At 39.9% G+C, this 25,513-nt stretch overlaps 1 protein-coding gene across 1 annotated transcript in view; it reads right to left on the bottom strand.

The window, feature by feature from the left end:
- Positions 1-25,513, bottom strand: part of plxna2 (plexin A2) — a 202,331-nt gene that overhangs the window by 15,990 nt on the left and 160,828 nt on the right. The window contains exons 18-26 of the mRNA XM_058410295.1: positions 19,849-20,088; positions 18,757-18,900; positions 17,284-17,518; positions 15,816-15,958; positions 14,025-14,293; positions 5,864-5,930; positions 5,071-5,217; positions 4,576-4,735; positions 2,916-3,019 (exon numbers count right to left, since the gene is read on the bottom strand). Coding sequence (XP_058266278.1) covers positions 2,916-3,019; positions 4,576-4,735; positions 5,071-5,217; positions 5,864-5,930; positions 14,025-14,293; positions 15,816-15,958; positions 17,284-17,518; positions 18,757-18,900; positions 19,849-20,088 — 1,509 coding nt within the window. The remainder of the gene's footprint in view (positions 1-2,915; positions 3,020-4,575; positions 4,736-5,070; positions 5,218-5,863; positions 5,931-14,024; positions 14,294-15,815; positions 15,959-17,283; positions 17,519-18,756; positions 18,901-19,848; positions 20,089-25,513) is intronic.

Below are 25,513 nucleotides of genomic sequence, written 5' to 3'. Positions count from 1 at the left end.
ATACCCTGTGCTATGTTTTAAAACACGTTTTTAATTGCGTCTTCAACAACTGAGTGGCATACTGTACGAGATATTCTAGGCATGAATCCATTGCCATTGACACTCAAAGAAACAGATGTACACTTCAGCACATTACACACACACTCTTGGGCACACTACTTAGCTCACACTCAGCACATTTGAATTGTTAATTTCTTATCTCTCATGCCACTCAAATCCTTGAAATTGGAAATTCTTCTGCTGCCCCAAGAGTACAGCAGCCCCTGAGGGACACACTTCCAGACTGCAAATGATATTCAACCTGTGCAAGGTTAACAATTTCACCTCTGCTGATTGGACTAAGGAAGAGTGAGTGAGTGACTTTTTTTTTTTCTTAAATAACTTTCAAACTTATTTCACTTTCTGTTTGGTGAAGTGATTGTAAGTGAATTTAGCCGAACTGATTCGCAAGAAGGAAGAAGATCCAGAGATTAATAGAAAGATGAAAATTGAGTGCAATTCTATCTAGGCTAATGAAATCCTTATTTGATGACCTAACAGACTAATCACCCTTGTGGAATTCTAGTCAGTAATCAGTGAGAAGTGCTTCATGTCATCACATTTCCATTTAAAGCTGCGGCTCTCGCTTTGCCTTTCAAAGGAAGTTACTCTACTTTAACATATTATACTGTATATTCTATGTAAGACAGGAGCAGACTGTTCATTTGGGGAAATCTAATGGTACACGGTAGGTAAGGTAGAAAGGACTGAGATCTGGTGAGATCCAATAAAACAGCTGCAAGAGTGAACGTTTTTAACTCTCAGGTGGACAAGGCTACATTTAGTAACGTGAGTCGTACTGAATATTCAGAATCTTGGGCGCAACTAATTTGTTTATATATTGAAGTAGGTTTGCAAGAAAATATCATGGACAGTTAAAAAGAAAAATATTACCAGTGGGAGCAGGTGAGACTGGTTAGATTTCTCTGTAGGCGACACTCCTGACCAAAACAATCCCAAAATGCATTACTTTTTCATTACTGCTAAAATCAAACCAGCTTTGCAGTGGACCAAGACTTTTGGATCCTTCTGTACACAATTTCTGAGGGTACATGCTGATGCTCAGATGGTAGAATTGATAATGTTTCTGTGGGTGTATGGAAACGTACGCACATGTTGCTTCTGTGGATGTGATGGATGGGGAAGACATTCTTTATTCGCTCATGCATTGAGACAGACGAAGAGAACTTTTTCCCTCATCTATATGAAAGTTTTTTCAATTATAGATTCAAGTCACCTTTCGGTTAAATGCAGGTTTCACCTGCCCAGCCAGACACACACACACACACATACACACACACACACACTCTCACACACACACACAGAGCTCTTAGTGCTTTAAGAACCTTAAAGGATACTTATTCTGTATTAATCGGCTCATACCCAGATGTTTGCCAAGGAATCTGAAGTTCCACTTATCACAGTTAATGTGATTATATACTTGGAAAAGATGCCAAAAGCCTCCTTGTCCTCTCTCATCTCCTGTTCCTTTCTTTTTCGTGATCCCTGTGTAGCCTCTCAGGCTGTATTAAGAGTTTAGACAGTCACAAACACAAAGCACCTTAGATCTATCATTAACGCTGCAGACAGCGAGTATATTTGTTTGCGTATGCGTCATGTTACTCTTCCACACAGCTTTTATTCTTGATAATGACTGTGATAAAAAGGTGATGAGCAAAACGAAGCAAGCTGAGCTGGAGATGCATCAGTCTGTCATTAAAACTATGTTACAATGCTGTTAAAAGAGTGGAAGAGAGAGAGAGATTTTACCTTCATTATTTGTGTAATGCACTGTTAAGCAGTGTGTAGTACGGATGTTGGGGCAGAAAGTACTTTTAAAGTAAAGGTCAGGATGACACTGTTAAATAAGCATAAAGAACAAGACACAAACACACAGGGAGTTTCTCTCTCTCTCTCTCTCTCTCGCACACACCACACTACTCTCTCCCCCTCACACACTCTCTCAACCCCTCTCTCTCTCACTCACAAACACACACACACACAGGAGTTTCTCTCTCTCTCTCTCTCTCTCACCCCCCCACTCTCTCTCTCTCTCTCTCTCTCTCTCACTCTCACTCACACACACAGACACTCTCTCTTTCTCAACCCCTCACACACACACACATACTCTCTGTCTCATTCACAGACACACACATACACACACCCCTCTCTTCACTGCACCAACTAATAATAGCCATTACTGCATGTGAATCAGAGAGAATACCGATAAAGTGTACAGATGAAAAAAAAGAAACTCTGATCTGTTTTCTCCAAAGCTGCTTACGGACACTCAGACACTCGCCCACAAGTCGTCTGATGTATATTGTACACTTAACGGCCGCAACGATCAGAAGTTTGCCAAATTATGATCTCACTGGCAATCAGTGTGCTGCTTTTTATCAGTCTGATGGCCAAACAAACCCATGACAACATAAAGCAGGCTTCTGTGGGGAGAAAAAGAAAATTGTGAAGTTCACGTCCCATCTATAAAAGCCGACAGTGGAAAGAGAGAGTCTCAGGCTCAACTGCTAAACGCACAGAACTCTTAGCAGCAGAGGTGCCAGTAGGAGGATTCTTGGACAAATTGAATGATGCGTTGCTACTTAAATCATGGCTTTGCATCTCGAGATAGAAGAACACACACTTTAGACTGAAAGAATGAAATGCTTTGTGTAGGAGTCAAAGGTCTCTACTCTGTTCTTCTGTTCTGTTCTGAGTTTCTGTACCGCTGTCATGGTTTCTGATGTTCAGGAGCAGATCAAGAGCTCCAGGGTTCTTAACTTCCTTTCGGATTTTGTTCTATGCTGGCAAACAAGTAACATCACTGTTCAACTAGTCCTTGCATTTCGAACAATAAAACAATAAAATACCCTTACCTGATAGTGCATGAGTGTGTTGAGCCTCTTCCAGTCATTCTCAATCTTGGTGGTGATATCTTCATCCTGCAAGACCACTCGTGCCAGCCGGCCCTGACGCCACTCTGGAAAACAACACCCACGCGCGCATAAATAAAGAAATGCTACAGAGCTTGTTGATGGAGAATTAGACAGGTTCAGAGGAAAAATGATCATTGATTTTCCCCTCTGTTGAATGGTCCTCATTAGGCTGTGTGCTTGCCAGATGCACAGATGATGACACACACACACACACACACACACACACACACATACACAGAGCTGTGCAAGTTCCAGGCCCAAAAAAGCTTGCAAAGGAAGCAACTGTTCAGGGCAGGTTACTGGAAGCCTCATCTGAACTGCTGATGGTGAGTTTTTGTGATGTATTTAAGTAAAAATTGTGTGCCAGAAAATGTTGGTTTCTTTTGTGTTATGTATTGCTTTATTCATTTTTTGTATTTTATACAAAATACATATCCTCGTGCTAGATTTTTTCACGGAACTACCGTTACAGCTGTCCGTTTGTGACAGAAAGTAATTAGTGTCTATGATGAACTCAGAAACTACACTTACCTAATAGTTCCCCATAAGCTCTTGGTTATTGTTGTAGAAAGGACATTTATGCAAGGACAGTTACATTATTTACTGTCCAGCGTCACCCAAATGAGGATGGGTTCCCTTCTGAGCCTGGTTCCTCTCAAGGTTTCTTCCTCATATCACAGGGAGTTTTTCCTTGCCAACTTCGCCTCAGGCTTGCTCATTAGGGATAAAATAGTAACTTTACTTTAAACCTTTTTTTATTCTCTGTTTCTATACCTCTGTAAAGCTGCTTTGAGACAATGTCCATTGTTAAAAGTGCTATACAAATAAACTGAATTGAATTGAATGCTACAAATAAGTCAGAGACTAACAATTAACTAAAACATACCTGCACAGGAAAATTCTATTTTTATTGCAAATAGAGTTTATTTTATAACTCCATTATTTTATCTAATCTTATTTTATGTTTTTTTTTTTATAGAGACAGATGGGGCAAAAAGTCATTTCACTGTATATCAGGTTATGTATGTGACCAATAAAATTTGAATTTGCATTTGAAACCATAGTCGTTTTTTGAGTCGTTTTTTGAGTCGTTTTTTCGTTTTTGTTATTGCTCTAATAATTTCAGGAGTTTGTCTGCACTGATTTTGGCTTTATGGGCAAATATAATTGAATATAACCAAATAACAAAGCTGAACAGTGTAAAATAACCAGTATATTTTACCAAGGGGAACACACACAGACACCTCGCTCTCTCTCTCTCAGCTCTGTGCTGGGGGTGGGGTAGCTGACCGCCAATTTACTCAATGGCGTGTGGGGAAAATTATCCTCTTAATGCCCATGACAATAACTATGATTACTACAACGATGACGAGGTGTGTGTGCGTGCACATGTTCATTCCTGTGCATGTACTTTTTTGTGTGTGTATGCGAGGAAGCCATAACAAGATAAGGCTGAATGAGGGTTTCTGCAGGGCTGTCAATCACGCATCCAGTGACAGGGAAATAAATAATGACAGGGAAAAAAAAACATATTTGTTCTGTGTGTGTGTGTTTGTTTGTGTGTGTGTGTACACTTTAATGCTCCAGGATAAGTACTCACCCAGGTCCATGTCTACAGCTCTGGGTCTCTGAGAGTAGGGCATGTTCTTGTAGATGGCATCCAGGATCTTTTCCTTCACCTGAGTAATGGTATCACAGTTCAGCACCTTCACCGCAATCTCCGGACTGTTCTCGTTATCCGGATTCACACAGTTCAAAATCTGAAAGAGAGAGAGATAACAAATGAGGATGAGGTCGATCTGGATGAAGAGTAATCCACAGTTGGAGTGCTCTGATGGTAGCCGAGCTTTGGGTACACGGCAAGGTTGAGAGAAAGGCCATTTGCTGGTCCCAGAAATCTAATTTCACACCCACTGCAGGAGCCCAATTTCAGCTTCAGCAGGGTATTAGGGCTTAATGAACAGTCTGTCCGAGCACAAAAACACACACACACACACACGGGAAACAATACACATGTGGCACATGCACATACATGTCCACGCCACTCAGCACAGTGATACATATGCAGTGTGTGACAGTGTGTTAGACTACTAACCAATGTTTTATACTCTATTTGCTGTCGTATGAGCTTATCTTCACTGAGCGAGTAGCGAGCTTCTCCTGTGATGGCATCTATAGGCCCTTTCTCCATCTGCTGCTTTATAGCACAATAGAGCATAAACAAAGGCTCTCCAGCACACTCCTACAAAGAATAAAAGAGAGACAGGGGAAAACAGGAGGGAGTAATATTAGAGAGAAAGCATATGCAAAAATATGTTTATTTCAGGAAGGCTATCACATTGGTATAAATCTACCAAATTTTGTACTGAAAGCAATCGAAAGAGTGTTCGAATACATACTCATTTATCATCAGTTCATGTCTTATTGAGTCACTGGAAGGTGTTCATTATGAAACAACAACAATTACCACTGATTTTTAACACCATTCTGTTACTATCCTAATGCAATACATCACACTGAAGCACATAGCATGCATACTGGATCTACTGTACGTCTCAATTTCTCATGATGATTTCAAAAAAATAAATATTAAATAAAGCATTGTTGAAGGTTTGGATTAATGAATCATCTACACAGCACCAGAGCACACATCACAGGGAAGCGTGTGCTGTAAAACTGGATGAAGAGAAATGCAGTGTATTTTATTGGAAGTACTCAGATGCGTGTTTCACCCTCCATCTTACTTACACACCAGAAAAAGCCTTATAAAGATTATTTGCCTTCTACAAATTCTGTACATTCTTTTCATTCTCTGTATTGACACAGCATGTAATGATGTCTCTTTATTTGAGTGTAGAAAGACATCAGTCTATTACAGTTGAGATTACCTTAAGGAATTTGTGAAGGAGGAAAGCGAACCAGTTGGTGAGCATCTTCTCAGCCACAGACTCAGTTCTGAAACACACAAACAAGCATATTTTTAAATGAAGATATTTCTTTATATCAGAGAAATGACCAAGTCTGAATTTGCTGTCCAGCGGAAGGATCCTGCGCAGGCAAGGTAGGGAACCAACCCATCCTCTAAGTGGTTAACTCTCAGTGCTGTTCTCAAGCCTGGATAAAATACACCAGGAAGGGCATCTGGCATAAAACCTTGTATGATCCTCTGTGGTGAACAAGGAGCAGCCAAGGGACAACAACAAGCTTAAGTCTGAATTTCTTCTATTTCTTTATTTGAATTTGCTGGGAAATCCCAAGAGATGGCTAAATGATCTATTATAACAACAACAGATCTACACAGGTCTAGGTAGAACAATCTACACAGGTGAAACCCAGGGCCCTCTGCATTAACCAACAGTTTAAACAATCAGTCTAACAAAACCCACCTGGGCAACAAAAACCACCTGACCAACACATGTTCCAATACTTATGGTTCAAATGAATGTGCTATGTTCTAAGTTGTTTAAGACATCTAGATGTATAAATTAGGAAAAAAAAGCTGAATTTCTGACCAATCATCAGGTATTCATCTTCTGATCTCGAACCAAATGTTTTAAACCCAAAAAGAAAAAGAAAAAAAAAACCCAAAACAAATGAACTGGCCTTGGTGTTCCAATACTTTTGGACCGGGCTGTACAGAGGATGTTGGGGTAAAGCAGTATAGTTGCAGAGTATAGAGGCAGCACTTCACTCTCTCCCTCGCACTTCTTCACCTCTGTTCACTATCCTTCTCTGTCCATTTCCATATTTTTCTTTCTCTGTCCTGACTGCAGACCCTTTCATGTTTTGCTTGCCTTTGAAGCATTGCGAAGGATACACACACACACACACACACACACACACACACATACATTCCCCCTTGTGAACTGTATTAAACACTCTCATAAACAGATTCCCATGCTGTTCTCAAGAACACATGAGGATTATTTAGGAAGGAAGATGAGCTGATTTTTTGTTTTGGGAAGGGAAAAAAAGCTGAAGTAAAACCAGGAAAAAGAGGGAGAGAAATGAGAGAAGGAACAGAAAAGAGAGAGAGCGAACAAACAGCATCCAGACAGGAGTGGTTAACGAACATGAAAAATACATGAAAGAGTTACTCTCCCACTCCGATAGATCAGCGCGGCTATGGAATACCAATACCTTTCCTTCTTCTTCTGTATCACTCACACACACACTCACACACACACACACTAAACTGCACACAAAACCACTGCCTTTTTTTTCACCTCAGAATATTAGAACATGCATGAACTGTGTGTGGAATGTAGGAATGACAGATTTGGAAAAAAAAACAAACATTTGTCTCCTGTATGCGTGCACACACACACACACACACACACACACACACACACAAGGTAGGCTATAAAGGGTAGCTGAGCATCAATTTACTCCTGCAGCCTGTAGGGAAAATGACTCTCCTAATGCTTATGAAAATAACTCTTATTATCTCAGTGATGACGGAAGCATGCACGTGTGCGTCTGCCTGTGTGCCAGAAAGGCGAAGAACAAGGTGGGCGGAACAAGTCTTACTGCAGGTCTCTCACCCACACACACACACACACACACACGAGAAAGGGAAAATACTCTCACTTGCACTCAAGACAAGAATAGAGAGACGAATATATAGCTGTGAGTGAAAGAATGTAACCTCACTGAATACAGCATGGCTGAACGTTTCTTTTACTGTAATCTCCATGAATAGCGCATTCTCATGCTGAACATGTTACACACGCTAGAGGATTTTTAGAGAGCGAGGAAAATACACTCATTTATTGATTTATCTGTATTCTGTATACTGATCACTTCCCACTCCCTCTCCTGCTCCTCTGTGTAGGGCTTGTAAGTTAAAACAAAGACACGGCAAAGGCGACGTTCAGGTCACGCGAGATTTGTTCTTTAAGTGACACATTGGTCATTCCACTCGAGGTCATAGCTTGTAATTCCTGACCTCTGTCCAAGAAGAAGAAAACACCATCCCTCCCCTTCCCTCCCCTCCTCTCCACCCCTAACTCATCTTCTCAACATGGCTGCATCTACAGTACACAGAATCACAGCTCTTTTCTTTAACTAACGTGTGTGTGCTGTATTCATGAGGTAGGATCTTTATCTCTTCAATGTTTGAGAAAGAAAATCTACATCGCTCAGCACTGTTAGTTGGTTAGCTTGCTGTTAATAAATTTGGACCAACAAAAAAATGAAATGTTTCTGAGCTCCAACGTAAATCAAATGTGGCGCAAGAACGGAGTGTTACATTAAGGTTTATAGCGTAGAATTTTTACCCTGTTTTTGCAAAAAAAGCTTCAGCCATTGTAAAAGAATGATTTGGCTTGTGGGCTGCAATCGGTGGTGTTAGAAAGCACAAACGTTGGGACCGCTTTTGTGCATTCAGGTTTGTCAAATGGTACTAAAAGGCACTAGAAGGCACATGTGCTTTTTTTCCTTTAACACTCAGCCAACAGTAGCGCTTTTTTGAATACATGGCATGACATCAGTCAGAAAGGCCCTCAAACATGGAGCTATTCTTTTATATAATGAATTTTAGGAATGCACTTTTGCACAAGACGTGTGTTTGTCATTAAGTTTGCAGAACAAACACTCACACCACAAAGAGGAGATGATTGCAGTGCTCTGTTGTTATGAAATCCTGGCTTTATACAGTGTATTAGGAACAATAATCTCTAGAGTGCAAAAGAAGAAACTTGTCCAATCCAGTTACTCCGGCATGTGGGGCTGAGACCGAATAGCTTCCATACCTCATGCAGACCACACCTGATTCTGGCGGAAGTGGACACCGATTTCAAGTGGACCAGGGACTGCTCTTCTGGGACAGCGTTCAAAATTCACATCAGCCACCAAAAAACAAAAATAAAACCCAAATAAATTATATATCAATGTGCTTTGTTAGCTGAGGGAGTACATCTGAATTTGCAGGATTTGCATGTAAGGAGAAAATGGAAATCATTAGCAACTACCAGCTATACTCTAATGATGATTTTAATAGTTGAATATTTTGAAGAGTTATGTTCTAGAAAAATCCAAAATCCACCGCTGGTTATATGAATGTGTGTATAAGTGTGCAGGCGCATTTGTAAGTTTGTACAATGTCTTTATTTACTGTATGTGTTCTCTGAAAGAATGATGGGCACACACATACACACACTATTAACTGAACACTGCTGTGTTTAATATTGGTTGCATCAGGCAGGGACAGATGGAGGTTCTTTTGCCTGCAATCACAGGCAGCCACTTGGATGACAGCTGTACACACACACACACACACACACACACACACATACATACACACACACACACACACACACACACGCACAGCTTCCTTTTGCACAAATATGACTTGAACTGACAAACATTTTAGACGATGGCCGTGTTCCCATTTTCTATTCAACCGTGGGTTTGGCAGACATACAGAGACGAGTGAAAACAACTGAGCTTCAATTAAAGGGGGGAAAAACAGAGAGGAAAAAAGCAAATCTCCAAAAAATTATTTATTAAAATCCATTATCTGTCAGATGTTTCCTAAACACTTTTACATAAGAGGCTCTCAGCAGCAATGTACCCAACGGAGAGCACACACACACACACACACGTACATTCACATATGTGCCCCCCGAGCAACAAAAAAACACACTCATACAGAGGCAGATCTTAATGGGAGCTATTTGCACGACTAAATGAGCTCGAGTCATCCTCGAGATGCAAGCCAAATAAAATCTTTTGTGCGTTCTGCCACTTCTCTCTCCTCTTAATGTCTCGCCGTATTTGAATGCTTTAAAAGAAAGTCTCACACTCTTTATTTCTCTCTGACTCTTTCTGCAGCCTTTTAATTGAGCATCATTAATGAACATCACGCTTTCATTAGCCAATTACACACTGGGTGTATGTTTGTGTGCGTGTGTGTGTGTGTGTGTTTATAGTGGTAAAGGAATGCTTCAGTGAGGGAGTGACATACAGAACATTGTTCCTCACTAATAGTCCTATCCTGGCTGCTCTGGATGGCTGAAAATCTCATTACCAAACTCAGAGAAATGCACACACACACACAACCCCACACACACACAACTACACACCAACACACACTATAAAAACACGCGTTCACACAGCATGAACATCATGAGTGTGAAAGGGCCGGAGGCAACAGAGCCGTTCCATTATTAGCCACCATTCGCTTCAGATTCAGATATTTACATGCAGAACTATAGAGAGAAATAGAGAGAGAGAGAGAGAGAGAGAGAGAGAGTTCAGAATCATATTTTATACACCAGGTTAAAGGATGGCCATAAAGACAGTAAGTTAAAACTATACAGACATTGATTTTTTTCTGAGCAGAAAAAGAAATGGAGCTGACATGCAAAAAAGAAAAAAACAAAAAAAACAAGGGAAACGAGAGAAAGAAAAATGGAACATTTCTTATAACATACAAATGACTAACTCCTAATTCTACAGCATAAGAGAGGAATAAAACACGACCTGGCATGATGTTATAAGAAAATGATCAACAACAACAACACTACAGTAAAGCTAAATGATGTCCTATAACATCATATACTGAAATGTTTTATTCCTCTTATACCACAGCGGTTTTACTCCTCGGTTTATTACTTCAGTTAAAACAGTATAATCATCATTTCCTCTTTCTTTTCTCATGCTTAAAACAAATAAAAAATAATTAGAAAATAAAGTATTACAGTGTTTACCATGTTTCTAAGAAACAGGCTACCCTATTGATTAAAGATGAATCATTTTATCTTACACAGGGTAACAGGGATCCTGGGGTCTCAGAGCCAGGGGACATGCTGGACAGGGTACCAGCCTATCACACACACCCTCACACACTACAGACAATTTAGAGATACTAATCAGCCCACAAGACATGTCACTGGACTGTGGGAGGAAACCAGAGTAACCGGAGAAAATCCCAAAAGCATGAGAAGATCATGCGAACTACAGAAACCAAACCTGAACCCTAGAGGTATGAGGCAAATGTGCTAAGAGAAAATTCTTCATCATATAAATGATTATATGTTTTTATTTCTTTAAAAAAACATTTACAGCGCTTGTCAGACTTCCTAGACATACTTTTCATTTATACAACTGCCTTTGAGAGTTATAGGCCTTGGTCAATGGCCCAGTTGTTGCACCTTGGTGGTCCTGGGACAACATTAGCAGCCAAACATCTTCATCACTGAGCTACCACTTCCCCCATACAAACACAAGACACAAACATTTCTAAGGGGTTTATTATTAGACTTGTTAGACTTCCACCACACAAATCCCAGTCAATGAGCTGTTACTATATGAACAATGAGACATTAAGGTTAAGTCAGTTTCTGTTATCAATTATATTATAGCAACGACAAATAGTCTTTCCCTCACCAGCATTCCCTTTCCTCTGTTTTGAGGTTAATGAGACGAAAAACATGCCGCTTGTCATTTTACCGAGAAACCATTAAAGCATAAACTCCTCTGTCTTGAAGTTATTCTCATGCTGGGAAACTTTACAAAGCACCGGTTCTGCTACAAAGCGCTGACAAATGAGAATCCTCATAAACGTCTCCTAATAAAAAAATTCACATCAATGATTCTGCTAAAAAAAACACCATTTAAAAAAAAAAAATCTGCTTTGAGTTTGTGGCTCTTCTGCTATACAAGCCCCTGTGTATGAGCTGTTACCATAGCAACAAAGACATATTATAGCAAGTATATTAATATCAATGTTAATATAAAAAAATGTATATGTCACAGATGTACTGTCTGTGCCATCCTGTTATATAAAATAAATCCCCACTTTCTGACCTATCTAGATAAACATTTAATAGTTATAGAGGTATAATTCTATTAAACTCTTATTAATAATTGATTCATTAATGATCTCAGAATGTTCATGCATGCTACATGCAATAATAAAAAAAAACTCATTCAAAAGCGTAATGGAAAACGATCACATTTCAGTCAATTCAAACGTTTTTTATCCTCATTATTTGCTCAATTATTGTTAAATGCATATGGGTCAATTGGAGAAAATAAATTACTCACTCTGATGACATTGTGAACAATTCCTCAAGATGTCTCATTTACAAGCAACTGCCTCAGGGGAGTCTCTGACACATATTGTCTCTCATATAAAAATAAACGTCCTTTGCTGTTCATTTCAAGGAAATGCCAGGACGACGGAAAAGAGGCTGCTCTAGTGTGTTATCCAGTGAAGCCAATTTCAAGGCCTTTAATGCATCATTTCATTAAATCCACTCATAAGACCTAGACATAACATCCACTCATAAGACTTGACTGAGACTGACAGATGTATGACTCACACGCATTTGTAAATTGTGTTACATTAAGCCAGCGTGGTCAAGCAGATAGATAGAAAGAGAGCACAAAAACAAAGTGTCATGTTAGGAGGAGATAAAATCGCAAAGCAGTAAGCAGAGAATGACACACACAGAGAGAGAGAGAGAGAGAGAGAGAGAAAGGGGTAGAGTGAAGAGATTTCCAGCGGCTCTGCTGCTCTACTCTCTTTACTTCCACCAGCCTCTTTTGACAGGGTGAAGGGCGCCGAGCACCAGAGAATACAAAAGGAGCGTGTCGAATTGATAATCCCTGAAAATTTCAGGAGGAAAAAAAAGTATTGTCTATAGCGATGGGCTTCTCAAGCTGGTTGTTGCTCCCCCCAGCACAGGAGGATTACAGCATTATGCTCCTAATGACGGCTGATAATGAGGGAGACGCCACGTCTGTCACGTTAAATAACAGCATAATCCGTGCTTTTGCCTCCACCGCTTTAAACGTATGCATGTGCATGTATTTGCTATGATTATTAATGAGCCTCACATCGAAGAACATACTATTGCAAAGAGAGGGGAGCAAGGAAGGGAAAATTAAATAGAGAGAGAGAGAGAGAGAGCGTCATCTTTTACACAACAGGTTAAAGGATGGCCATAAATACAAGAAGTTATAACTATACAGACACTGATTTTACGAGCCAAAAAAGAGAAAAGTAAATATTATGCTTTACCGAGAAACATTTTTGTGCAAAAAAATGTGGTAAGAAAGGAGAGAAAAAAAGAACATTTCTTATGACATAAAAATGATTAATGCTGACTATATATTTTGATACAAGACTGGAGCTATTACTGGATTCAAAGACTTCATTTAAACTCAATCATGTCTTGAGGACTTTGAGTCTTTGGAGCTTCATTTAATTAATCAATAGGACATTCACATCAGCGTTAAGAATATCTGGGTAAAAACCAGGCCTTACATTGATTGACACATAATTCTGGGAGATCAGAAAATCAAGCCAAATGTGGAAACATCGAATGATAGAAGCCCGGAAAAAGGGAAAGGAACGAGGAGAGAGAGAATGAATGTAGAAAAAGAGATAGAGAGAGCTAGAGAGAGAGAGAGAGAGAGAGCGCGAGAGAGACAGAGAGAGGGCTGAAGCCCAGCTGCTCCTGCATGTTTTATGAGGTGGTAGAACACAGACGATAAACGACACTGACAACCGCACCACATTCAGAGCCCAGAGAGAGAGGGAATGAGAGACAATAGCTGAAAGAGAGACTGTGCAAAAATAGTGAGGAATGAGAAAGTGATGCATAAAGAGGACATCGTAACATTTCTCTGCTCCCCATTAATAATTTCCATAAAGTTCCAAGCCATAAGCTTGAGTGAGATAACAGATGAACATTCCCTTTGGCCAATTTGTTCCATTTTTAGTATATGATATATATACCAAAAATGTGTGTGTATATATATATATATATATATATATATATATATATATATATATATATATATATATATATATATATATATATATATATATAGATATATATATATATAGATATATACTGTATACACGTGTGTGATTAACATTGCTCAACATTGTTTAGCATTGCTCATTCTCAACTAGCCAGTTCCTGTTAGCGATAGCAAGCCACTTCTCAGCAACTTTGACAGTTTTTTGACAGTTTCTACTTGCAAGCGTGCATTCGAGTGCATGCATATGTGCATATGTGTGTAGGATCTCACCTGCGCAGCAGCAGCTTGGGGTGGTTCTTACTTTCCAGGTTCTTGTCAATGAGGTCCGAGAGAAGGTGTTTGAGAACATCTGTTGCATACTCCAGTCTTCCCTGTAGCGCTGTCATGATAAGCGAAGCCACGTTGCCACGGTCCCGCATCGAGAAAGAGCGCTGCAGCTCAAGTGTGCGAATAAACGTTAACAGAAACACTTTGTTGTTGATCAGCTGTGCAAACAGCTTCAGAGCCTTTTCCACCTTCTGCTGTCCATTACCCGATACCTGCAGACACACACACACACACACAATGGTCTGTTAGTGGGCCTCTATTAGTTAAAGTAGTACTTAGAACTTAATTCATCTTTACAACAGAAAATATGTTTTACTTCTTAAAACATCTTTCCCAGGAAAACAGTTTTGAAACTATACCACACAAATTCAAATATATTGTATTTCTATCATTCTTTTAACAATAGGCATTGTTATAAAGCAGCTTGACATATAGCAAATGATAGTGATTTTGACTTCTAATTTCACAAAAAAACATTGTCAAGGAAAAACTAAATCAGGAACAAAGCCTGAGAGGAGACTCAAAAGGAAATCCGCACACTTTTTGCATTTTAAATCGCTACAGAATATAACTGTGGAAGAGTAAAGGCAAACAGTACAGGTGAATGCATAGACCAACGTTGTTTTTACACAGCTATATGTTTTTGAACATGATCATGAGTACATGTCGAGTAACCAGGTTTTTATTCTCTTCTCATTGCATGCAAGCACACATATAAATTAGTGACAAATCTATAATGCATACAGTATTTACAGTGATTTATAAGTTGCTGAAAAGCTCCTGGTTAAACAACTCAATCTGGCTACATACAGCTACATACAGGACATTATTTATAATCACGCTCTCTGGTGTCACCCAGATGAGGATGAGTTCCTTTTTGAATCTGGTTCCTCTTAAGCTTTCTTCATGTTGTCTCAGGGAGTTTTTCCTCCCCATTGGCATCTCAGGCTCAGTTCATTTAGAACTTTGTCATTTTTATTCTAAAATGTTGCATTTCTGTAAAGCTGCTTTGAGACAATATCCGCTGTTGAAAGCGCTATATAAATAAAATTGAATTGAATTGAAACACATAAATAATTATGTGTGGTAATTCCTGCAGATGCAGGATATGTAGATTATGTTACATCCGAATATTCCATTAACATTTGACTTATTGACACATGAAAGGCTTTAGAGTTGATTTTGTTTTCCTCTACAAATATTGTGAAGCACACATCCAGAGTTAATTAAGAATGAACGATTGCTGGAGGAGAACTCCTGTTCTCAATAATGTAGTGGGGGAGAATGGCTGGATAGAGACATTGGGAAACCATTTTCTATCTACAGGCTTCTGAGCAACTGAGCATTTGCTACTCCATTACTCCTGATAAGATGACTGCTGGTGGGTGAAATTCTGCAGTGCTCGCTATGTGTGCAGGGATCTGTGTGTGTGTGTCTGTGTGTGTCTGTGTGTGCATAGCAAATGTTGCCCCTGTCTGACAAAAGACATTGAGATGCATAAGGAAGGCATAATGCAAGTCTATATACATGTGTGTGTGTGTGTGCAGCAATCGTCCTTGTGATGTCACCTTGTCTTTTCTTGAGATTGCACTTCTTTCTACTTCACATCACGCTCCAACACAAAAGTCCAGAGGGACAAAAGTCCATTGAAATATTTATTCCTTCATTCCACTTACTCAAACAAATCTTATACACGAACGAGCGTTTCGTCAATTTCAGTATTATAGTACACACCTCGAGCTCTCTGAGAACTGGATGGTCCTCGATGCCAGGGAATAGCACTCTCATAGCATAAGTGCGGTAGTCCAGGTGAGGGATTCCGGCTCTGTCAAGATCGCTCGTCAACTCGTTAATATCTGTTTGCAACTCTGCAAAAGCTGAAGAAGGAAAGAGAAAGAGGTGTATTGAATGCATTTATAATTAAAGGATTAGACCCACTGTATGATGACAAATGATGTTAGGCTAAAAGTTTGATCAGGATGTTTCACAACCAGGATCTGGACTATTGATATATGATTTCTTTAAAGCACTATATGGTAGGAAAGCACTTAACAGTATTGATCAGCGAGCCTGTCTGTTTTAGACTAAATGTCCTTAATCAGTACTGGCTAAAGACTTTTGAGAAATTGGCAAAAGACTGGCTTGATGTATTCTGTCAGCAAAACACAAGTCAATTACGTCTTCCATCTAGATACTCGTTGCTATAACTGTAGCAAGAATCTCTAGCAGTTTTTAAAAAAATATTCTGTCTATAAGAGCTCTCTCTTTTGTTAACGTCTCCCCAGTGTAACTGGCGCCTTTGAGACAGACACTTCTCGCTCTGACTCCCAAGCACAGATGAATGACGCATCAATGGGAATTAAAGGCGTATTTCACTACTCAGGAACTGTCACATTATCTAACCTCCACATAATCACTTTTAATAATGCTGATTTTTAAAATTCTTAACTGTAAATGCATGCATGCATTCATGCATGCACAAACACATATACATACACTCACACACACGCACAGATGTGCAGATAATGAATTGACTATCTGCTGAAGTGTGTGTCCCCTGCTGCTGGAGAGCGGAGGTGAGGCCGCTTTAATTGGGTCCATTCTGACTGAGCAGCACTCTACCCTCAGGGAGTCTCTCTCCTATCTTCTATCCCTCATTCCCTCTCTCACTTTTACTCCATCTCCTTTTTTTTCTCTTTTTATGACACACAAACAAAATCTTTCACCCCCACACAGAAACTCTATCCAACATGGATTCAGGAATTCCCCCATGCCCCATGCCCATAGCTCACCAGCATAGCACCCATTATCAGCCTGAAAGCATGTGTGTGTGTGTGTGTGTGCGTGCGTGTACTGCATTCACCTCATGAAAAGTCCACTTTAATACAAGTAAAAGAAATGAGTGGCTTGCCTGAGTATTACATCATTACACCATGGCTGAAGGCTTGGTGTGTGTCATTTAGCTACATCATTAGCCACAGAAGACTACAGTAATTGAGGTGAAATCGAGCGCCTGAAAATAGGACCAAAAAAGAGTGTGATTCAGGAGAACATGATGGGTGAGTGCTCAAAAGAGAGGGCACCAGAGGACAGGAAGCTGATTGAGCTTGTGTCTTGAACGGAATGAAGATTTTTGCACCAGTTCAATGTCATATTGTACTGCTGGATGTGTGTGTGTTTGAGTGTGTGTCAGGGTCCTTACCCTCTTTGCACTCAAGCGCCACCCTGGACTCCAGGTTGTCCATTTGCATCTGCAGCCGCTTGAGCGTGAGGTCGTTCTCGCGTGACTTGCGCTTGTAGGCAATGAGGACGAGGATGACGATGATCAGTAGAAGGCCTCCGCCGGCTGCTATACTAACGATGGCGGGAAGAGTCAACAGACTGTCTGATAGGATATTCACAGATCCAGGAGAGACATGAAGACCGCCTACCTGCACCTGAGCAGGAAAACACAATCCATACTGTCAAGCTTTCCTGTCCAGAATATTCTCTTTTCTTGACATCACATGTCAGTGGCTGGTTTGGTTTGAAGTTTTGAACACACTTGCCACCCCATTGCATGCTCATGTACCAGAGATGACCGCAGACCAATCTATGACCAACATTACACTATCATTACACCATATTTACTAATGTTGTTTGGAAACTTTCAGTTGGTGGACTGCTTTAAAGCCAGCAGTGACATTCAGGACGTTTACATGCAATCAAATAATCCATTAGTTATCTGATTTATAGCTCAGTCTGACTGAAAAGCCTTGATGTAAAAACACCTCATTCGATCTGATTTAGCTTAATCTGAATGAAATTTCGATCAGATTGAAAGGGGTGGTGTGGACCTGAAGTAATGGGGTCTTTTAATTGGCAGAGAGAAATAAATGAGCTACAAATGTCAGCAAATGTATATCTACAAGGCCCATAGCTTTTTTGTTTGGATTTTTTCCCTTGTATTTATCAAGCAATAGAAATAAAAACCATTTTAAAAGCTGATTGCAAACAACCCATCAAATGCATTAAGAGTGCACACACTAACACATCTGATTCAGTGAATCTGGTGCTGAGCTTATAATTAATAACTCATCTATTGTTAAAGAAGCTTTTAGTGACTAAAGCACTGAGGCTGACAGAGAGGTCTGACACGCTTCCTCTGGCTGACTGGGGGAAGAAATGCTTTTACACTCTGTCATGCAAGCCACAAGCTTCACATCTTTGCAGAGCAGCTGTATTTAAGATGACTTTTGTACAAATCATAAGAATTAAACTAATAAGTAAAGAGCACTGGGATCCTATAAGCGTGGTGGCCTGGAAAAAGCTTTCACACAGTGAAATTTTGACATTTACTCCTACATACTGTATGAAATTATTATAGTACTTTAAAATCTGGATATATTCAAAAGTGAAAAAGGAGAACATTGCATTTCAAAATTCCACTTAAAACTGAATTGACTCAGGTTTGATTTGCTAAGTGATGTTCACTGGGTGAGGAAAGCATACTTATCTAACCAAATTTCAGACATCTATATCCAGACTGACTTTTTATCCAAAACAAATTGTTAACCAACAGAATATTTGCATCAAGACAGTCTAGACAAGATTCAATAAAAAACAACTCTGTGTCATCTAATAATCGTCACATAACTGCTAGCTGTCTCTCACTCACATACACACTGTATATTACCATGACTTTGTATTGGCCAGTGAGGTTGGGCGGCTCACACAGCAGCTGAGTATCAGACACCGTGACGGAGCAGGGCGTCTCTCCCAGGAGCACAGTATAGTTCAGCTTCACTCCCCCTGAGCCTGGAGGAACCAAGTTCTTCCCCTGAGAAAACACATACACACATGTTCTTTATGCTATCATTGTGATTGATATCATTATTAATGAAGTTGATTCCTAAACCTCAATCTAATCCTAACATTAACCTGGGAGTGTGACTGGTTTAAATAGCAGCTCTTCTACTTTTGCATCAGTGAGAAGAATCTTTCGGCTGATCTTTAAAAATGGGACTAAAATAAAAATACAAAAAGCACAGGCACCTGCACATGTATTGTTATAATTCACACAGCTTTTTATTATTTATTTATTTTACTTGTCCATGTATTTGTTGCTATCCAGCTTCTGCTAAAATTTCAGTCCTTGCTTCAGTTCCTGAAATATTATTAAGGAATATACTGCATTATTTCTGAACAAGCCATCCAGTTTGTCCTGAACACATTTTTGACCATTTTTGTCTTCTCTTCTCACCTGACATGTTTTCTATCACCATTTCACAAATTTTCCCTCAAACACTGCAAATGATGTTTGCAACTGTGATTGCATGTGATGAGGCACACACTGACTAGATGTCTGTTGCTAAGCATCTAACCGTAACACTGTAACACCGCATCGTTTCACACTGTACACGTTTGGCACGGCAATGATGGGTTATAACCACAAAAACGGTGCTAATCCTCCTTCGGAGCAGGGTTTCATAACCCCGGGTAAAAACAGGGACTAACCCAGCTTCTAATTTACAACTGTGAAACGCTCCTCTACCTGGGGTTAAAAGCTGGGTTTAGAATGACTGTAACCTGGAGATAAGTACAGCATGAAAAGCTCTATTATGTATACAATTACTGCTCATTTTCATTACATTAGTCAGTAAGTGTTTATTCTATCAATATCCTGCTTCATGGCTTAATATCAGCATACACTGTCCGCTTTACAGCAGAGCTTCTGTGTGAACATGTGAGCTCTGATTGCATCTAATATGATGAATGATAGTGATACCTTCAGAATAATAGGAGAGCCTGGTTTCTGCTCCAGCACTCCATTGGTGCTGAGAGGCTCGAAGTAAGGGTTTGGGTAGTACAGGAAGTTGGTGTTGTTGTAAACCAGAAGGGCCTGCACGTTATTGAAGATGAAGCCAAACTCGTCTGCATGCTTCACTGAGTCCAGCCCAGGTGTGTACTCCGCTGCTAGAGATGGTGCAAAACAGCTCATAGTCGTGCTATTCTGGACTTTACACACCTGATAAAGAGAGAGAGAGAGAGAGAGAGAGACAGACAGAGAGAGAAAGGGGCAGAGAAAAAGAGGGTTACTGTTTGAAATGAAATGAACTAGTATCAAATATGTAGGAGCAACGACAAACAAAGCATCTCTTGCCGTCCTGTTTCTATCAGAAATGACCCAAAAATGTGACACTCTTGGCTGTATAAAACTACACCAAGACATGGAATTGCACTTTGCTTCCCATTGCACCAATACTGACATGGTAGAAGCTTACAAAAGCTTGTCTTTAACCCACATGACCATTCAGCTCTACATAGGCATAAGTGCCACAATGAAAGGTGCAGGTATGTCCTATGTATTTACCACGCTTTTACCATGGAAAAAAAAAATCTTCTGACTAAAGTGGACATTTGAGTATGTTATTTTTTTTTTCAACCTGCTCTACTTTTATCATGAAGTAGTACACCATCTTGTTCTTTTCCCCTTAAAAACACAGTCATGCCCAGAGACACAACTACACACAAACCCACGCTTACATTGATACGCAGGTGCTGTGTTTCTCCTGCACGCTCCAGAGAGCCTGACTAAACCTCGAACAACAAAATTGATTGCCGTAAATCCCTGACTGTGCCGGGAGGGTTTCATCTCATCTTTCTCTCCTCTCCCACTCTCCGGGGAGAAACTTAATTAGAACTAAATATCTTCAAAGCACAGCAAACACCACGCCCCGTACCTGCAATTCTGGGCTACATGGTGACGAGGGTGATCGATAACACAAACTCCTTTTGGCCACACAAACTTAAATTTTTTTTTGTAGATTTTAAATACGGCCCTCTGGGGTCAGAATCAGTCTGGTTGAATCTTATTTCAGTGCTTTTGTTCCTACACTCTTTCCCTAAGGAGGATGCAGACAGGACAATCAGCTTCGTTGTTTCCCAGGATAGAGTTTGTCCTTAAGCGAATTTAGTAGGACTTGCTTGCCCAATAATATCAAAAGCTAAAATAAGGCTTGGACAACACCCAACTGATAATGACATGGATCCCAGGTATCTGCCAAGGGAGTGGAAAAAAAATACTGGGATAAATATAACTATAGTTTTTGAAAAGGAGATGGCAGGTGTGCTTTTCTTGGTGCTGTGCTGTCTTGGCCTCATGCACAGAACAGCCTGTTTTGCATTCTCTGGTTTCAGAGGAGCGGGAGCTTCATCCCGAATGCATGTTGACAGAAACACAGATCGAGCATTACAGCTGTGTGGGTGGACTGATACAGGACCGCGGTATCGCCTCGTGCCAAACACTGACTGCTGAATAAAAACATTTTACATTATGTTAAAACTGTTACAATCACTGTATCTCCATCATGACAGACAGGGTGTTTAAAAGTGAAAACCGCACCATGATATCATGCTACTCGCGAGTCTCTCGTCTCCTGTCAGTCAGAGGTTGTGAAGGGAACGAGACAAAAACGGCTAAAATGTTGCAGTGTATGTCTTTAAAGGATGCTGCTGTTTTAAAAGTATGCAAGAAATTCCCTTAGATTAAACAACCAATGTGGCAAATAAACCAAAAAACAATTATTCGACAAATGCATTCTTATTTTCTCGCCATGAAATGTAACACTGCTACCAGGGTTCTGCTACACAATATGAATCTAGTTGTTCCTTGGATGTCGTTCTTTTTCTCCCTCAGTGGAAGTGTCATGTGACAGAGAGCAGGGACAGATGCTACCACAGCAACACACTTCATGCTGCCTGAAACCAAACTTGCATTAGCATTTTAGCTCTGGCTCACAATACCATCTGCTCCAAATTGTCTGGAAGCTGCTTGGTTTTGCCACATTTCTGCTCACTTTAGGCATTTTTTGCTCTCGGCAGGATACAAATAATCACTCTTCCACACATTCTTTCAGTCCCAGAAAATACAAACGTCTCAAATGTAATATTACTCTAATGTGTAGAAATAAGTAGGGTTTTTTTTTGACATTCTGTTCTGTACACTCTACAATCATGTGTGCTGCTGTCATATGATCTAGGTGTATGGACGTAAAGGCAAGTAGGGAGGATTCACTCGTACTGAATATTGCTGTCAGGGCTTATAGTGGCCAGAAACAGTGGACTGATATGCGATCAGGGATCAACGCTTACTTGAAAGCATTCGACTAACATGCTTGTGAGAGGGCTGAGAATATCATATCACATTGATATCACAGGATATTGGTTGATACTCAGAGCTATGATATCAATATGGAATGATGGTAAAAAGTCGGTACAGATAGAAACCTCCAGCAACCAACATGTACAATGCCAGTAAGGTAAGTTTAAACCTGGTCATAATATGTTCTCTCCTACAGAATTATTCACCCCTAAATTAAACTCTAAATCCGACCCTATCTCAAACCCTAACTCTAAACTCTAACTTTACCCCCTAACCATGAATGGATAGTTAAAGATATCAAAACTATAATAATGACATGTATAGAATTATTCACTCCAATTCAAACTCTAACCCGAACCACAACCCCTAACCCTAACCCGACCCATAACCCTAACCCCAAGTGGATAGTGAATAACGTTTAGAAGAAGAAGAACTGAGGGCACGAAGCCTTTATTATCGCCACACATACATTACAGCACAGTGGAATTCTTTTCTTCGCATATCCCAGCTGAGGAAGTTGGGGTCAGAGTGCACGGGCAGCTATGATACAGTGCCCCTGTAGCAGAGAGGGTTAAGGGCCTTGCTCAGTTGCCTAACAGTGGAGCTTGGTGGTGCTGGGACTTGATAATAAGTTAAAAAATATATAAAAACTATTCTAGTAACGCAAATAGAATTATTTACCCCAACCCAAACCCTAACATCAAACCAAAACCATAGCCCAAACCTCTAACCTACCACACAACTCAATACAGTCTTAAACTTACGCAACACATTTGTATAACCTTAGCATTGTCTCAGTCAGCTTCATGGGGAGCTATATGTGGTGCTTTCTCATAAAACCGCTTTCCCTTTATATGCTAAGTACTTGTTTTTTCTAAGTACTGCTTTTACTTTGATTTAAATAAAATAACAACAATAATAAAACATTTAGGTTTCAACATCACCATTTACAAGTGATCATCAAATATGTTACATAGATAATAAAAAAATGGTCAGAAACTGAAACAATGGCAACATGGCTCTGATTTAGAAGTTCAACTTCGTGCATCACATGTTTTTATAGGATCTTGGATACACCCTGGAACGCACCTTGGCAGCTTTTTCCCTAGAAGCTAAAACATGAGTTCAAATAAAAGAGGGAAAGTAAGTTCGATGCTGAAGGATCAGGATCAGAGGAAACACTTGAGGCATATTCTGAATAATGCCCTTTGTTGCCTGTCTACCAACACATGCATGACCAGGTGAGATGAATACCTTAAACTAACTGAGTGAAGAGAATCCTAAACAATATGTGTCCATATGCACACAGATCTCTCTGTTGAACTAGTGAAGGGGTGCATAAAGCCATCAGACTTTTATCCTCTGTTTGAGTTGCTGTTCTTTTAAGAGTGGTGTCTGAGGAGGTCTCTGACACTGATTGCTGGGAACATCGTCTGATTGCATGTGTTCCTGAAGTGCTTCCCTTCAGAGCTGTACAGAAGTGCTGTTCTGATCAGCTAAGATAGCGGCTGATAACACTTTAGGAATCCATCTCCTCACATCATTATTGTCTCTTCCTGCCATTCCATGTGCATGGTGCCCTTTTTTTTTCTTTTCTTTTTTTCGGCTCAGTAAGAAAATGGAGCAGGAGGGGAAAAATACTCTTTCCTCCATAATCAGGACAATGATTAATTTCTCCATTGTAGGCAGGTGACAGGTACGGCTACATGCACAAAGGCAATTGTCTCCAATTTTGCAGTAGCTTTTGAGAATTCTGCCAGGTAAGGCCTGGGGGAGGAGGAGAGGGGAGGAGAGGAGAAGCAATTTGGGCAGGAGGCAGGTGACAATTTGAAGGCTGCATTGACAGGCTCTCTGCTCTGATTGCCAGGATGTTCCACTGTTTGCCTCTCCTCGGCGACAATGGCAAGAGGAAGGGATGAAGAGCTCCGTGATTGTAACCTCAGCAGTTAATAAAAATTCACCCTTTCAGGCCAGGAATCAAAGCCAAGGCGGTTCTATAAAGAATGATCAGACAGGGTGAGGAGGTGGGATAAAATGAGCTTCTTTTTTTCCCTCTCTTCTTCGAGTAGTTGGAAAGAAAGATATATACCAAGAAAAAGACTGAGAGTAAAAGAGTGAGGGAGAAAAAAAAAATCCTTGACGAATCAGGCATTGCCCACCCAGCAACCATATTTCAGCAGTGCTGAAAAAACTCCCAGCTCTGTGAAGCATGCTGCAGCATGAAGCTTCTGCCATTCTGGGCTGCTTTTTTTAGTTGATGAGGAAGGACTGGGGGAAGTTTACTATGCACAGGTAGAGATGAAGAATTCATGCCTGACGCTAACTTACAGATGCATGAGTTTTTTCGCCCACAGATCATCACTACCTCTAAATGTACTAGCCTGGTCTTGACATTTACATATAGAAATCAAATCAGCATACTTCTGCAGTATAAGAAACCCAAAAGAATAAGATATTGTATAGATATAACGTAACCTCTGAATGGCTAAAAAATAAGACATACAAGGAATAAATAAGACAAAAATGTACTACTTAAAACAAATGCAGCAAGAATAAAAAAAAGGGAAATAATTTTGAGACTGGTTTTATTTTATGCTACGTGCTTTCTACAGCTTTAGGCACACTAATCGAATCTATTCAAGAAATAATACTGCCGCCCACATTAATCCATATTGTTTAAGATACACTGAAATATATTATACCACAGCCCTCTCGAATTCTTGGTTCTGATTGGTCAGAAAGTGGTAATCATTTTCTATAAACAGCTACAAGGCAAATCTCATGTATATTAATACACTCATTCTGATATATGTTATTGCTTGTCTAATTACAGCCTGAATGGTGGATATCCCATATGAAGAAAAATGTATAATAGTTGTGAAGATTTCTTTCAAGAAGCCTCGATTGTCAGTGGTTTGTGTAACTCAGGGGTAAGGCTGCTTTTTAAAATTTACACCAAAGAAATCATCAAGATGGAAAGCTTCAACGTTTCTCCAAACTAGATGTGGCAAATACCAATATTAAATATAACTAATGGATTAAAAAGTATGATTTGTCGTACTTAATTCGTAATTAATTAAAAAATAACTGCTGTAGTAGCCACTGCTGTGGCATTAAAGAAATAAACCCATTTATTTTATTGTGCTTCATGTCAAAACAGCATTTTCCTTTTTGTTTTATTTCTTACTTGATGTATAGCATGGCTGTGTAGGCATGCTGTCATTACAAGTTTTCAGAATAAGTTCATGTTTTTTTTCTTTTTCTCCCTCTCACACACTGATATCACCTT

Source organism: Hemibagrus wyckioides, linkage group LG15, assembly GCF_019097595.1.
Source record: "Hemibagrus wyckioides isolate EC202008001 linkage group LG15, SWU_Hwy_1.0, whole genome shotgun sequence".
Lineage (NCBI taxonomy): Eukaryota > Metazoa > Chordata > Actinopteri > Siluriformes > Bagridae > Hemibagrus > Hemibagrus wyckioides.
The sequence above is the reverse complement of the archived record's forward strand: the minus strand, read 5'-3'. Positions and strand labels throughout refer to the sequence as shown.